The following is a 12,747-nucleotide window of genomic DNA, read 5'->3' as shown; positions in this document are numbered from 1 at the left end:
AACTTTTATACCCAAAGTCAACATATCTTTTTACAAATCTCAAGAAATGGTACTGTTTTCATTTTGTTCTTGCCTGGAACATGCACATGAAATGTTGTGTGCTGTAGAAGTTCAAAAGCCTCCAAAATAACCTAAGCTACACTCTGCAATTTAAAGCACTTCAGCATTGTTCCTTAGCATAAATGTGTAAGAAAATATAATAATCCTCCATTGCAACATGGATGTGATGCTGCGAATTGGAGGCCCATAGGACTTCAGGCAAAACTATTCTAAAAAGGAACAAAACCCACCATCCAAGAGTGATTCTCACATTCTGGGCATGGAGAGTGTTAGCATCAGAAGTGCAAAAAGCTGTGCAAAGTGTGGCCTGGAATCTGCAGGCACCCACAGATGCCTTCTGTGAGAGGAGAGTGTTCCAGCGAACAGTCTCCAAAGGAGGACCTTATAAGGCCCTTTCACCTTCTAAATCATTGTCCTCTACTGTGCCACATGGAGGCTTGGTAGAAGTATTGTGCAGAAAAATGGTAACTTCTTGTCTGCTCACTTATGTGCTTTGAGTAATGTGGGTGGGATACTTCGCTGGAGACTTGACATCTAACTCAGAGGATGACTCTCTACTGAGCCTCCCTGTTGGCTTAGTGGGTGGTTCACACTTTGTATTTATGATGACTTGAAACGCCACAATAATTGAACTTAAGTGAGATGCTATTGGAAATTATTAGCAAAACATTGCTAGTTAAAGTATGTTTTCACCACTTTGGAAGAATTCTTCTGGTGGCTTGTCAGATGGGTGCGGTCAACAGCCACAGCATCTCTTCAAAGCCATTGAGCTGGCCCTGATAGGAAGGGAAGAAGGAGGGTGGGCTATTTTTTAAGTTGACTTTTTAACAGGAGGAAAAATGGTTTTCATAGAATATCAGGGTTGGAAGGGACCTCAGGAGGTCATCTAGTCCAACCCCCTGCTCAAAGCAGGACCAATCCCCAATTAAATCATCCCAGCCAGGGCTTTGTCAAGTCTGACCTTAAAAACTTCTAAGGAAGGAGATTTTATCTTTGGGGTGAACAAAATAATTAAGTTGTCCCATATGGTTTCACGTTTGTAACTTTGCAGGGCTTTGTGAGGGTACACAGCTGATCTTGAAAGCTTTTCTGAGGTCTGTGCAGTGCTTTTGGTGCTTATTGACTTCAAATTACGTATTTGCATCTGGCAGGATCACACCTACCTGGAAAGCAATTGTAAGTGTCTGAGTTAACATCTCCAACAGAGAGGATATTTTACTTGCTTGACCCAAACAGGCACATGCTCTGACATCAGAGGAAGTAACAGATGAAGAAATTTAAAAAAGCGGAATCATAAGCAAATTGTTTGAACTTTACTCAAAGTAAAATTAGAGTATGAAAGCTATTTGACAATCTTGGAGCACAAATCCAAAAAAGAGGAAAGCATAGATCATTTCTTTAACAATGCAAAAACATACATCTATGTTAAATACATAAACAGCACTCAATTTTAATACAATATATACTTTATGCTGACTTTAACAGTCATTTAATAATCAAAGGCTGTACAAACTTAGTTTTACCTTGATGGTTTTCTTTAAAGTAAACCACCAGAGTCAAAGCAAAACAAATAGTGTGTTTATTAAAAAACCACACTGACAGCTACAGCATATGTACAGATTATAGAATCCAATGTTTTTTGTTTTAAAAGAAATCACCTGGATTTCTACAAATGTGACAAAAATGATGCATGAGGTAACTTTTTTCAAATTTTAGGATCCCTGTACCATGTTTCCAAATGGTGCTCTGACTTGAAGTCTTTGGAAAATTGACTTGTTTAAGTATGGACGGGTGGTCATTCTCTAATAATACCACTTTGTACTTGGCAAGCCAAGTGCCTGGCCCTGAAAGACTTCTAGTGGTACCTGGTTTTGTCAGCTTTAGCCTTCTTTCTATCCTGCAGAAGAATTGTAAAAATTGAGCTCTTTCCCTAGAGATATGTTAAGTGAATTGAACTGGGTCACATTCATAGTGTTGCATTTCCTAAAGTATGGCCAGCTGCCAGCCTTGCCTTTTCCCATTTTGTCACTCTGTTGCCAAAACCCCTGCTTTGCAAAGGTGCTCCAAGCACAGAAACTGTACAAGTGTCCCTACTCCTCTTCTGTGAGCAGGCATGTTCCGCATCATGCTTCAGGGAGAAGTTCATCGTAACACCCTTGGGGGGCCACTACTGTTTTTAAAATACTTACTGTGATGAAGCTGCCATTAAGCTAAAAAGTCAATTTTTGAGAATTCAAAGGCACAATTAGAACAAGAATGTTGGTGGTGTAATATGCAAGTACCACTCACGAATCTCGCCTCAGAGGGGTGCTGTATCTCCATTACTACTTTAGACAGCAGCAGCCCTTGACATCACAAAATTTGGCCAAACCTGCCTTAAGCTCTTCACTGAAACTGATATTTATTGTGAGTCATTTTCCACAGGACACTTTTGTGGAACCAATCTTGACAGACCCTGTCAATACTTGTTCCCTGTTGTGAAATTAGAGTGCCACTCTCCCTCCATGTCCACCTTTAGGTCTCAGCCCTCCCTGCCCCACTTCTTTTAAATTTCAATGTTGGGGCTAGTGCATAAGGAATGGAGAGAGGACACAGGGTGGAATGTGCTTCCTTCTTTCTTGTCCAGAGCCAAAGAGGCAGCTGCAACTTCTGCCTTGTGTTCTGGGCCCATACAGCTTGTGGTTGTCTGTCTAGTGCCCACAGTGAAATTTGTTCCCTTTCAGGGTGTCTATAAGGGAGAGGGTCCTTCTGCACTGGCCTGGGGAGTATGGGCACATATATTCTGTACACTTTCAAAGGGTAGCATAGCTCCTTCATGCCTTAGGAGCTCCTAGAAACATCCTGCCTAAGACTGAGACAGCAAGAATGCTCTAAGAGCTTGGGAAGCTGTAAAAAAAACCCACAGAATTTAGAGTTTAATTTTAGCCTGATGTTGGGATTCTAGATACTGGGGCTGTGCGTGCTCCTCTGAGTGCTCTGCCAGAAACAGGAGCAATATGAGGGGCTGGATAGGCACAAGCCCAAGTGCTAGACTGAGACCCCTGTTTAAAAGAGGCAAGATTTTCCCTACATCCTCCATTGAGGACCTCTTATCAGATTGCAAGGGGAAGGTAAGGCCTGAAGCAGGCAGGGGAGAAGAAAGTTACAGCTCTTAAGCATTGTTCTACAGTGACTTCCTGCCCCAAGTCCTGTTTGAGAGGAGTTCCTAACCTTTTCAGAGGACAGATTCTGGGGAGTACACCAGCCCAAACCACACAGTCACCGGTCATCAGCGGAGCATCCATAGGCCCCAGTTATCAAGCAGGAAATACCTCAGGTTGCAAATTCCTAGATTTGATCTCAAATTAAACACCAACAAGGAAACTGACAGATCAAAACTTTACTAATGTAGCAGTGGGGAAATAAAACACCACCCACCTTCTATGGTTTCTTTACTCTTCCCAGTTTAAAAATAGAGGCTGGGGTCCTAGTCATCTTGTGCGTTTGCAATACAGTAATATACAATATATTGCAGCAAGCTTAGGTCAAGTCTGAGTTTAAGCAAAGTGCACTTTTGACTATATTACTTAACAGTGACTAATTGTATATATAAAAGCTTGTTGATCTACACTAATATGTAATCAGATGCCACCTATAAAAAGGCATATGTATGATCACCTTTTTGATCTACCTGCAAATGAGGTGAACAAATGGGTAACGGCTAAGAAAATATTAAAATTATCAACAGTAGCCTCTCTATCATTTCACTATGGCTCAGGAAAACCCCCTCAATTCTTTAGCCTTACTCAGGCTCCACCATAATTACATTAGCACTTTAGTTCAGTGATAGTGATATGGTATCAAGCTCTCTCTCATACGCACCTCTAACCCCCACCCCCCAGGATCATTCTAGTTTGAAGTGATAGTATTTCCAAAAGAACTGCCAAGCTTTTCTTTCTTGTGCTTGCTGACTTGTGGGTAAAGTGGTTATTATTCCAACTATAAAATAAGGCGCCTCCTAATATTTTTAGTTGTCTTTGGTACCTGATCTATTTCCCCCACCCTCCCACAAGTAGTGGCATCTATATTGTGGCAGGGGAAAATTGAAAAGGGAAAAGAAAATGACAAGCATGCTTGTGAAAACAAGGTTTCCCCCCAGATTTTCTATAGGTCTGTGTATACTATCTGCCAGACAGTGATTGATCCAGCAGGGGGGTCAATTTATCCCATCTAGTCTAGATGCGATAAATCAACCCCAGACTGCTCTCCCGTCGACTCTGCCTGCATCTCTCACGCTGGTGGAGTACTGGAGTCGACGGTGGAGTGTCAGCAGTTGACTCACTGCAGTGAGTAGATTTAAGTACATCAACTTCAGCTACATTATTCTCCTCCCCGCCCCCCCCCCCCCAAAAAAAAACTGTAGACAAGGCCTAAGTGTGCTGTTATGCCCTGTGTCACAAGGGAACGTTTTCAGAAATGTGCTTTTAAAAGTACTCTCGTGATGTAAAGTTTAAACTTGCGGGGTAAACCAGGTTTAGTGCTGCTTTGCATCATTAGAACAGCAAAACACCGTCAGATGAAAGTAATGAAGATGAATATTCACTTTTCAAATCTCTCTCTCCCTGCACTTATTTCTTTGTCCTCTTTCCCAATGCAGCACATTAAAGTAAGTTCTTTTCTGGATCAATTTTTAGTTTAAACTTTTTAATCATTGCACTACTAGACATTAGTCACCACAAGGACTATATTTTCTTTCTTGGCTTAGGCTCTCTTTGTTTGATGGCTTTCCTTAACAGGAGCCTTCAAACTAGGGAAGGGAAGAAACTGAAGATGACAAACAAGAAACAGAGAAATTGGTGAGACACTACTAAAAGACTGAGTTAAGCCGATAACTTACTCTGACAAGGTCTTGTATTGCTAAAGAGGAGTATTTTCCCTGAAGGGTTTCAAAGACTGTAAAAGCATATAGAAAGCACTAGTATGTGTCTTACATTTTGCCCATGCATTTCTTGGTGATTATGAAATGTTGAGCTTGATCACAGTGGAGACTGAAGATCATGCTTTAACTACAGAAGAGAGACAACAGCTAGCAAAACTTCAGTTCACTCTGTACTACTCTGCCAACATACCTCTACTCTGATCACCAGTGTAGAATGAGAGCACTCGTCAGTCATGGCCCACTGAGTCTCTGGCCTCTACTGAGAGGGTGCTAATTACTGTCAACTGGGATGATGGTTATAGTGACATGGGTGCCTAGTTACTGAGAAAACTGGACTCAGCACTCCAAACTCATTTTTACACGGCTCACCCACAAACTATCAGAAAGCTACATTCAATCACTGAGCCATCCGTTCCCTCCCTCTTCCCTACAGTTCAGTTGTAGTTTAGACAGAAAGAACAATAGTGTTGTCACCTAGCATATTTGTGTTTTCCCTGTGAGTGACAATAACTGTGTCACAGTTGTGATGACCATCTTCATGTATAACTGAATCATGTCACAGCTCCCAAAAGACACGTATGAGCCTCTATTCCATATGGACAGGAGAAGAGTAAGACCCAAAAATATTGGTATTGTACCACATGGACAGTGATGGGTAGTGGAAACTCTTGTCAATGGGGATTTGCAGAGGTGTGACATTATTTATTGATCTGTAGTTGTGGTGGTAACAGCATGATTTTAAAAACAAAGTAACATTTGTGGAAAATGGTAAAGATAAATGCCACTAGCATAGTGTGAGATGTGATGCTAGGCTAATTTTGGGATGTGGGAAATGCCCATGATCCATTGCAGTAGAATAATCACTTAAAATCATTACAGTTTTTTGCCTTTTCCTTAATGAACATTAACATGGCATTCCCTAACCCATGTAAAGCTAACTCCTTGCAAAGGGGTAATTATGTAACACTCTTTACTTGCAAACTGTAAAGGCTTTAATGGCAACTGCTGTACTAGCATGATTCTGCCTGAGTAGCACTTTGCAGTGCTTCAGCCCTGTTCTCACCAAACGCTATGGCTCAATCCCCTTTTTAAAGAATATTTTCTCCCTGCTATTAAAATAAAAATTCCAATAAATATTCCCAGTTCCCAGCACCAGCCAGTAGTTCTGTAGTCACTCTGAATACTGAAGAAGTAATGGTCCTGGCCAAGGTTTTCTTTCACTGAAGCTTCCCTCCTCGAGCACCTCTCTACTGCTCGCAGAGCAAAAATGGCAACCCTCAGAAAACAGCTTGGGCCCCCTTTGAACCTTTGATTGGCTGTCCACCTCATGTAGTTCTCGCTCTCCCTCAGCCTCTGACTGGATGCCCATAGAACGATTTTTCATTCCCCTTCAGCCTAGTAACCTGGCAGGCTCTGTCTACAGGACTGGTTTCTCCAGCAGAAGGTCATTCAATATACTTATTTAGAACACTTCTTAAAAACTGCCTGAAAGTCCATCTAATATTAATACTACGGTGTTCATGGAGTGTTATATATATATATATATATATATATATATATATATATATATACACACACACATACATACACACGCACACTAACTTCACCCTGGTAACAAATGTAAATAATATAAAGAGGTTTTTGAGTTTCTGCCCATTGCTGATTAAACTGTAAATTAAACACTGATAATTAGGTTGACCAGTAGTCCAGTTTTTAAAGGGACAGTACCATTTTTTGGGACTTTTTTTCTTATATAGGTGCCTATTACCCCTTACCCCCCGTCCTGTTTTTTCAGTTGCTATCTGGTAACCCCACTGATTATCCACAGCTGTGTTTAATCTGTCACAAAACCTGTAACTGGACACAGAACTGACCCTTTCATTTTATAATTCCCAAATCTCTGCAAACTGCCTTTAAATGAAGAGAGAATTTTGTAGCCTACTGACAGCAGAGAGAATAGGTGACTGATTCTTGTCGACCAAATCAAGGGCAAGGGCAAGGCCAGCCAATAATCCAATAGTACATTCTGGCCTAAACAGTGCTAGCCAGCTTAAATTGCCTCCCATTGCCAATGACAGGACATTTCTAAGTACTGGATCACAAGTCTCTAACAAAGCAGAAATCAAAGCAATCTCACTACACTGTTTAAATAACAGAAACCACCCTTAAAAATGTTGGATTTTAATGAATAACCTTAAACACAAACATTTCTTTTCATGCATCATGGCTTGCTATGCATGCCTAGCTTCATCAACCAGCTGCCTATTTTAGACCCCTTTTGTGTCAGTAAGATGCTACCATGACTAAGCAGAAAATAATACTGAGGCAGACAGCAAGATCTGTTCCTCAAAGGAAAATATAAGACAGCAAAATAAATGAACTCAAGCTGAAAAGAAAACCCATAATCCTCTGTTATTCCCCCAGTCCTATGACCCTGTGTGTGGAGCTCTAGCTATCAAGCAGACAGCTTACTGATCTTTCCATGCACATCTGTGCAAGAAAAGAGGAAGCTGAGCTGTCTACTGGGGACCACATGGTGCCCGGTCCCGCACTTGCCAGGAAACCTAGAGCCTTCTCCATCAAGCCCATTGTTCGGTAAGACTGAGAAAGCTGCTTCAGGCAGTAACAAATGTTCCTTCAGTATCAGAGAGTCTGTAAAGGAAGGGCTCAAACGAAGTAGCATAACCCTGTGTATATATTTAATATCCACACATCTCTAAAAATCATTGGTCATCAGCACTCGTCTCGTTTTCAGTCATGTAATGAATGTTCACACTTGGTCTTACACATGAGCTGCAGAATACAAATCAATTTTGTTCCTCTTGTATAATAGTTTAATTTCCATAATTTAGTAATTTCCAACAAATATTAGTATCCCCCTGCAGGTTCACTCATGAAAATATTGTACCCTGGTTCTTTACAGTGAAACCTTCAAGGGGATAACTTAATGTTTGCCACAGTGATAGCGTACTAATAATGAGATAACCATGCATAGGGGAATTCAGAAAAGGTATTGGGTAAAACTTTCAAAGGTGCCTAAATGATTTAAAGCACTACTGACTTTCAATGAGACTTTGGTGCCTAACGGACTTTTGAAAATTTTACCCATTAATGCCAAAAAGTGTGGCAGAAGTGTGTGTTTTTCATAAACCTCATGTAGGTGCATGTACAACTAATACATGTTCACTGCAGTACAGACTAGGTATCCCATTGTCTCATGAAGTTCTAACTTAAACCATCTAGTGTCGAAACATGTCTGTTACTGCAAAAACGCAATTTAAGGAAATGCACAACACACTGGAAATGGGATTAAACAGAATCTGTTCCACTAGCCACAGCTAGGGCTATAAGAGAATATCTGAAATCTTGCTCAAACCCTGCTGTTCCTTGATCATGGATTATTTTTATAGATTCAATATACAAGGAGTATTAACCATTTATTCTCCACAAATTGAAATTTCATCTGAGTTGCTACACTACTTAACACTTCCAATTGTATCACCAAGAATTTGGCATTTGCCATATGCTAAAACTTCTAGCTAAACAGAAAGCTTCAGCATTTAAATATTAGATTTTTTTTTAATTTTTACTTTCTTGTTTTTGTAGAATTTTAAACTACATAAATATTTAACGCCCACAAATATTCAAAAACACTGCTGCTTAAATTTCTAGTTATGTACCAGAAGAAACATTACAATAAAATATTTTCTCAGTTTAGCTCTGCTTTTGCCAGAAAAACTGCATGTTGAGAATTTGAACACAGCTGTACTAGAGAAAGCAAAATTATGGCAATAGAGAAGACCTTGAACTGGTCACTATGGTCTACATCGATCTATATACAGGGTATATACACATGGCCATGTGAGTCTGTACTCATGAATTTTTATGCGTGCACAGTATTCATCCTGCACAAAGTTGATTTGTCCGAGTTTATTTCTTCTACTGTAAGGAATAGTGGGAAAAACCTCCAGATAGCACTGAAACCATATGGATTTCATTTCACCCATCTGTGGCACTGTTTTCAATAGCAATGGACTGATTTTTGCAACTCATTCAAAATTTCATTTTTTATCTTAATACATTTGTACATATAATAAACAGTACAAACTTTGGAAATAAGATGCAATGGTCACTGATACAATACGTTTCACTACTGGTATAACCAATACATGAGCAAACATATTGTATCAGAGACATTTTTAAGGAACTTGGAAAAATAGGAAGTGTACTGTAGCCTAAAATAAATTACACAATATACAATATATATATTTATACACATGTATGTATATATACACATATTGATAGAACGTTTAAAATAAGTTTTTAGAGTTGATCAGTTCTTTGAAGTGTAAGGACTACCTGGTAAGTAATCTAGAAACTGAATTTGTCCATAATTAAATAATAATTCACTTCTAAAACTTACAAAAATATACTTTACTAAATAAGATTTAAAATTCATAATTTAAGGATGCATCATATAGGATGAAATTCATTGTAATACACATCACTCATGTGAAGGCCCTCTGTGCTATTTAAGCCACACTTAAACCTAACAGTGCCTATCTTGTTCACACTGTACAACACTTACTCATGTGGTGACAGTTCATTCCCATGGAACGATTCTCACAAGGGCTACTCAGTGTGAGCAAGAATTGTAGAATTGGATCCCTAACATAGGACTTCAGCGTCCTGACAGGCACTCAAACTTCTCCCATACTGATTTTGAGTTACTTTTATAGGGAAACAGGTTAAAGCAATATCCCTATATATTTAATAGGGCTATATGTATTAAAGGACTATGCCATGGTGTACTTTAAGTTATGTGTGTGTTTTTGAACACAGATTGTAGAAATAATTGTATAGCAAACTGTAGTGTAAAAACTAATTATACATAGAACTTATGTCAGACCAGTGGACCAGAACTTTGGTAAAGCTTTTCTTCTTCTTTTCTTCCCTTAGAAAAGAATCTTGGGTATGTCTACATTGCAATAAATCACCCACAACTGGCTGTGTCAGGTGACTGGGCTGGCAGGGCTTGGGCTGAGGGGCTACAAAATTGCAATCTAGACATTCCAGCTTGGGTTCCAGAGTCTGGGCTCCAGCCCCAACATCTACACTGAAATTTTATAGCCCCACAGTCCGAACCCCAGGAGCCTAACACAGACCAACCCTGGGTGTTTTATTGCAGTGTAAACATACCCTTAGATGCACCTGCACCACTCTACCAACTGCTGCACCCTCTTCAGGAAAGGAGAACGGAAACTGGTCACAAGGAAACAAGGTGTAGGACTTGGCACCAATCTTCTATAAAACTTCTTTCTTAAATGTGTACAATTTTTGAAAAATCTTGCATCTCAGATAACTTCTTAATAAAGGCTAAATAGCATTCTTGTCCTGTATTTCTCGCATCCCTTTTATTATTTTTATGTACCATTTGCTCACTGGGGCTCATGCCTTCCTACCTTGTTTTGTAACAACGTACAGCATAACAGCAAATGACAAGTGAAAACAAACATAATGGCCCACCGTGGTACATTTGTTTAGATAGCAAAATCATTGTCAAGCGAGTAAAATAAAGCTGCATTTTCAAAGGTTGTTTTTTTTAAATTCTCAACAAAAAGGAAAAAAAAGAAAGAGGGAAGAAAGGACGGCAGCAGAGTCAAGGGCACAGAGACACACAGCAGGGCTTTGGTTGACAAATGCAGATTGCCCAAAGAAGACGGATGCATATTGAGGAAAATGCCCTTTTGTGTGATGCAGCCATATCTTTTGTGTTTGCATGGAGCGAGAAAACAAAAACAAGCAAAAGCAAAGACCTTCCTTTAGGTCCCTCATTAGTGTGAGCATACTCAGTATGCTAGAGAATTTATCTGAAGCCTTTTAAATCAAGGCCTCTTTATTACAAAAATAAAACCAAAAAAAAAGGATGAGAGAAGAAAAGATGCTGAAGTGTCATTTTATGTGTCCCTGTAGAGAACAATCACGTCCTGTTTATTATTCATTCTCTTCTCTCATTTCTACGATATCTGTCATTTCTTCTATCTGTGGCATGTCAGTCATTACTGAGTCTTCGCCTTCCGTAGCAGTCTCATTTTCGTTCCGCTTCTTTTTCTAGGTCAAAAAGAGGTTGTATTCATAAGCACATGACCATCTATATTGTTCATTGTGCATCAGCTCACTCCTACAAATGGCAGGCCTTATCAGAAGGAATGTGGTCTAATATTTAGAATGCAACATTCCTGGCTTCCACTCGTGGTATGCTACTGATTTGTCATGTTAATTTAAAAACTTCCTTTAACATCCCCATGGGTCCATTTTGTCCTCTGAAACACAGGTATTATTGTTGCCTCTGTCTCAGAGGGGTGTCGTGAGGCAAGTGCTTCAGGGTAACTGGAGGGAAAACACTATGTACAGAAAGTGAAAGGTGGGGTTCTAAATTCCAAAATGTCACAAGTCAGGAGCACAAGAGGTAAAAATAGTGATGTTCACTAGTACAGTAACATTCTTCTCAAAGACAGAAGGCGATATTCCTTTTTGAGAAGAGGGGGAAGGGGCATTTGACCAAGGCTCCACCACACATATATTTACACAGAGGAAAACTAAGGCACTAGGAAGTTAAGTCACTTGGCCCAAGCTCACAAAATCAATGGCACAGCTGGGAACAGAACCTAGAATTCCTGTGTCCTAGTTCAGAACACTTAGTTAGTATTGTCTATGAGAAAGTGACAAAAGCAAAGACCAATTCCCGTGTAGTGTGTTTACCTGTTGACCCAAGCTCTCTGCTCACTACTGATAGGAGAAGCCACTGTCAGTATGAGGCAGGCCACTTGTGTTCCCAACATTCTGCTGTTGAGCACATGTGGCTTAATGTCTGTCTGTTGCATCTGAAGACGTGGGTTTTTTACCCACAAAAGCTTATGTCCAAAAAAATCTGTTAGTCTTTAAGGTGCTACCGGACTCCTCGTTGTTTTTGTGGATACAGACTAACACGGCTACCCCTCTGATACTTGTCTTTTCAAGACAGTCATATGATTCATGCAGGATGTTTTGGATGAGTAAAACCTAAGATGCCCTCAGCCCCAATACAAAACAAGTTGAAGCATCTGTTCCTTATTATCTGTTTCTCAGCAGGCTGCCCAGTCCTTATTGAAAACAGTTGTAAAACTCCCCTCCAAAACCCACTGATATCACTGATTCAGCTGAATCAGGCATATTAATAGAGCAAGATTACGAGGGCGGTGTATACAGAAAACTGGTTTGTGGCTTTCAAACATTTTACCTAGATTTAATCTTTTAGCTGAAAATAAACTGACACGCAAAACTACTGTTGGTTGTGCCATTACCACATTGGCCGGTGAAGAGATCATTTCAGATTCATTGGACTTGTAATAGTTATACCTGTCAGGCAAATGTGATCATCCAGTTGTTACCACTTCATTATACTACAAAAATAAAGTACTTCATCTGAAAATTGTGGAGGTCAAAAATACTGGAGGAGATGTGACAATTATACCATGCACATCATACAAATATTAGTGTAAACAGAAATTTGTTGTGAAACTACAAGCCAAGAATAGCTTGGGATAGAAGATTTTTCTTACTATTTTTAGTGAGCAAGGAAAAGATTAACTACAACAGAGAGACAAAGTTCTCTATTTACGCACGTGTAGAGTACAGCATGGGCTAAGGAAGTGTGAATTTCTCTGCTCTGCTGATGTGCCTCAACCTGTTCTTAACTTCTATCAATGAGCTAGTAGTTCAAAAGCTTT

At 39.7% G+C, this 12,747-nt stretch overlaps 1 protein-coding gene across 1 annotated transcript in view; it reads right to left on the bottom strand.

Annotated features, from left to right (window-relative positions):
* Window positions 1–1,351: 1,351 nt before the first annotated feature.
* The window catches only part of ANKH (ANKH inorganic pyrophosphate transport regulator), a 147,503-nt gene continuing 136,107 nt past the window's right edge, over window positions 1,352–12,747 (bottom strand). The window contains exon 13 of the mRNA XM_048839630.2: window positions 1,352–11,089. Within this exon, the coding sequence (XP_048695587.1) occupies window positions 10,973–11,089 (117 nt within the window). The 3' untranslated portion in view covers window positions 1,352–10,972. The remainder of the gene's footprint in view (window positions 11,090–12,747) is intronic.

The sequence above is a fragment of the Caretta caretta genome, chromosome 2, assembly GCF_965140235.1.
Source record: "Caretta caretta isolate rCarCar2 chromosome 2, rCarCar1.hap1, whole genome shotgun sequence".
Classification (NCBI taxonomy): Eukaryota; Metazoa; Chordata; order Testudines; family Cheloniidae; genus Caretta; species Caretta caretta.
The sequence above is the reverse complement of the archived record's forward strand: the minus strand, read 5'-3'. Positions and strand labels throughout refer to the sequence as shown.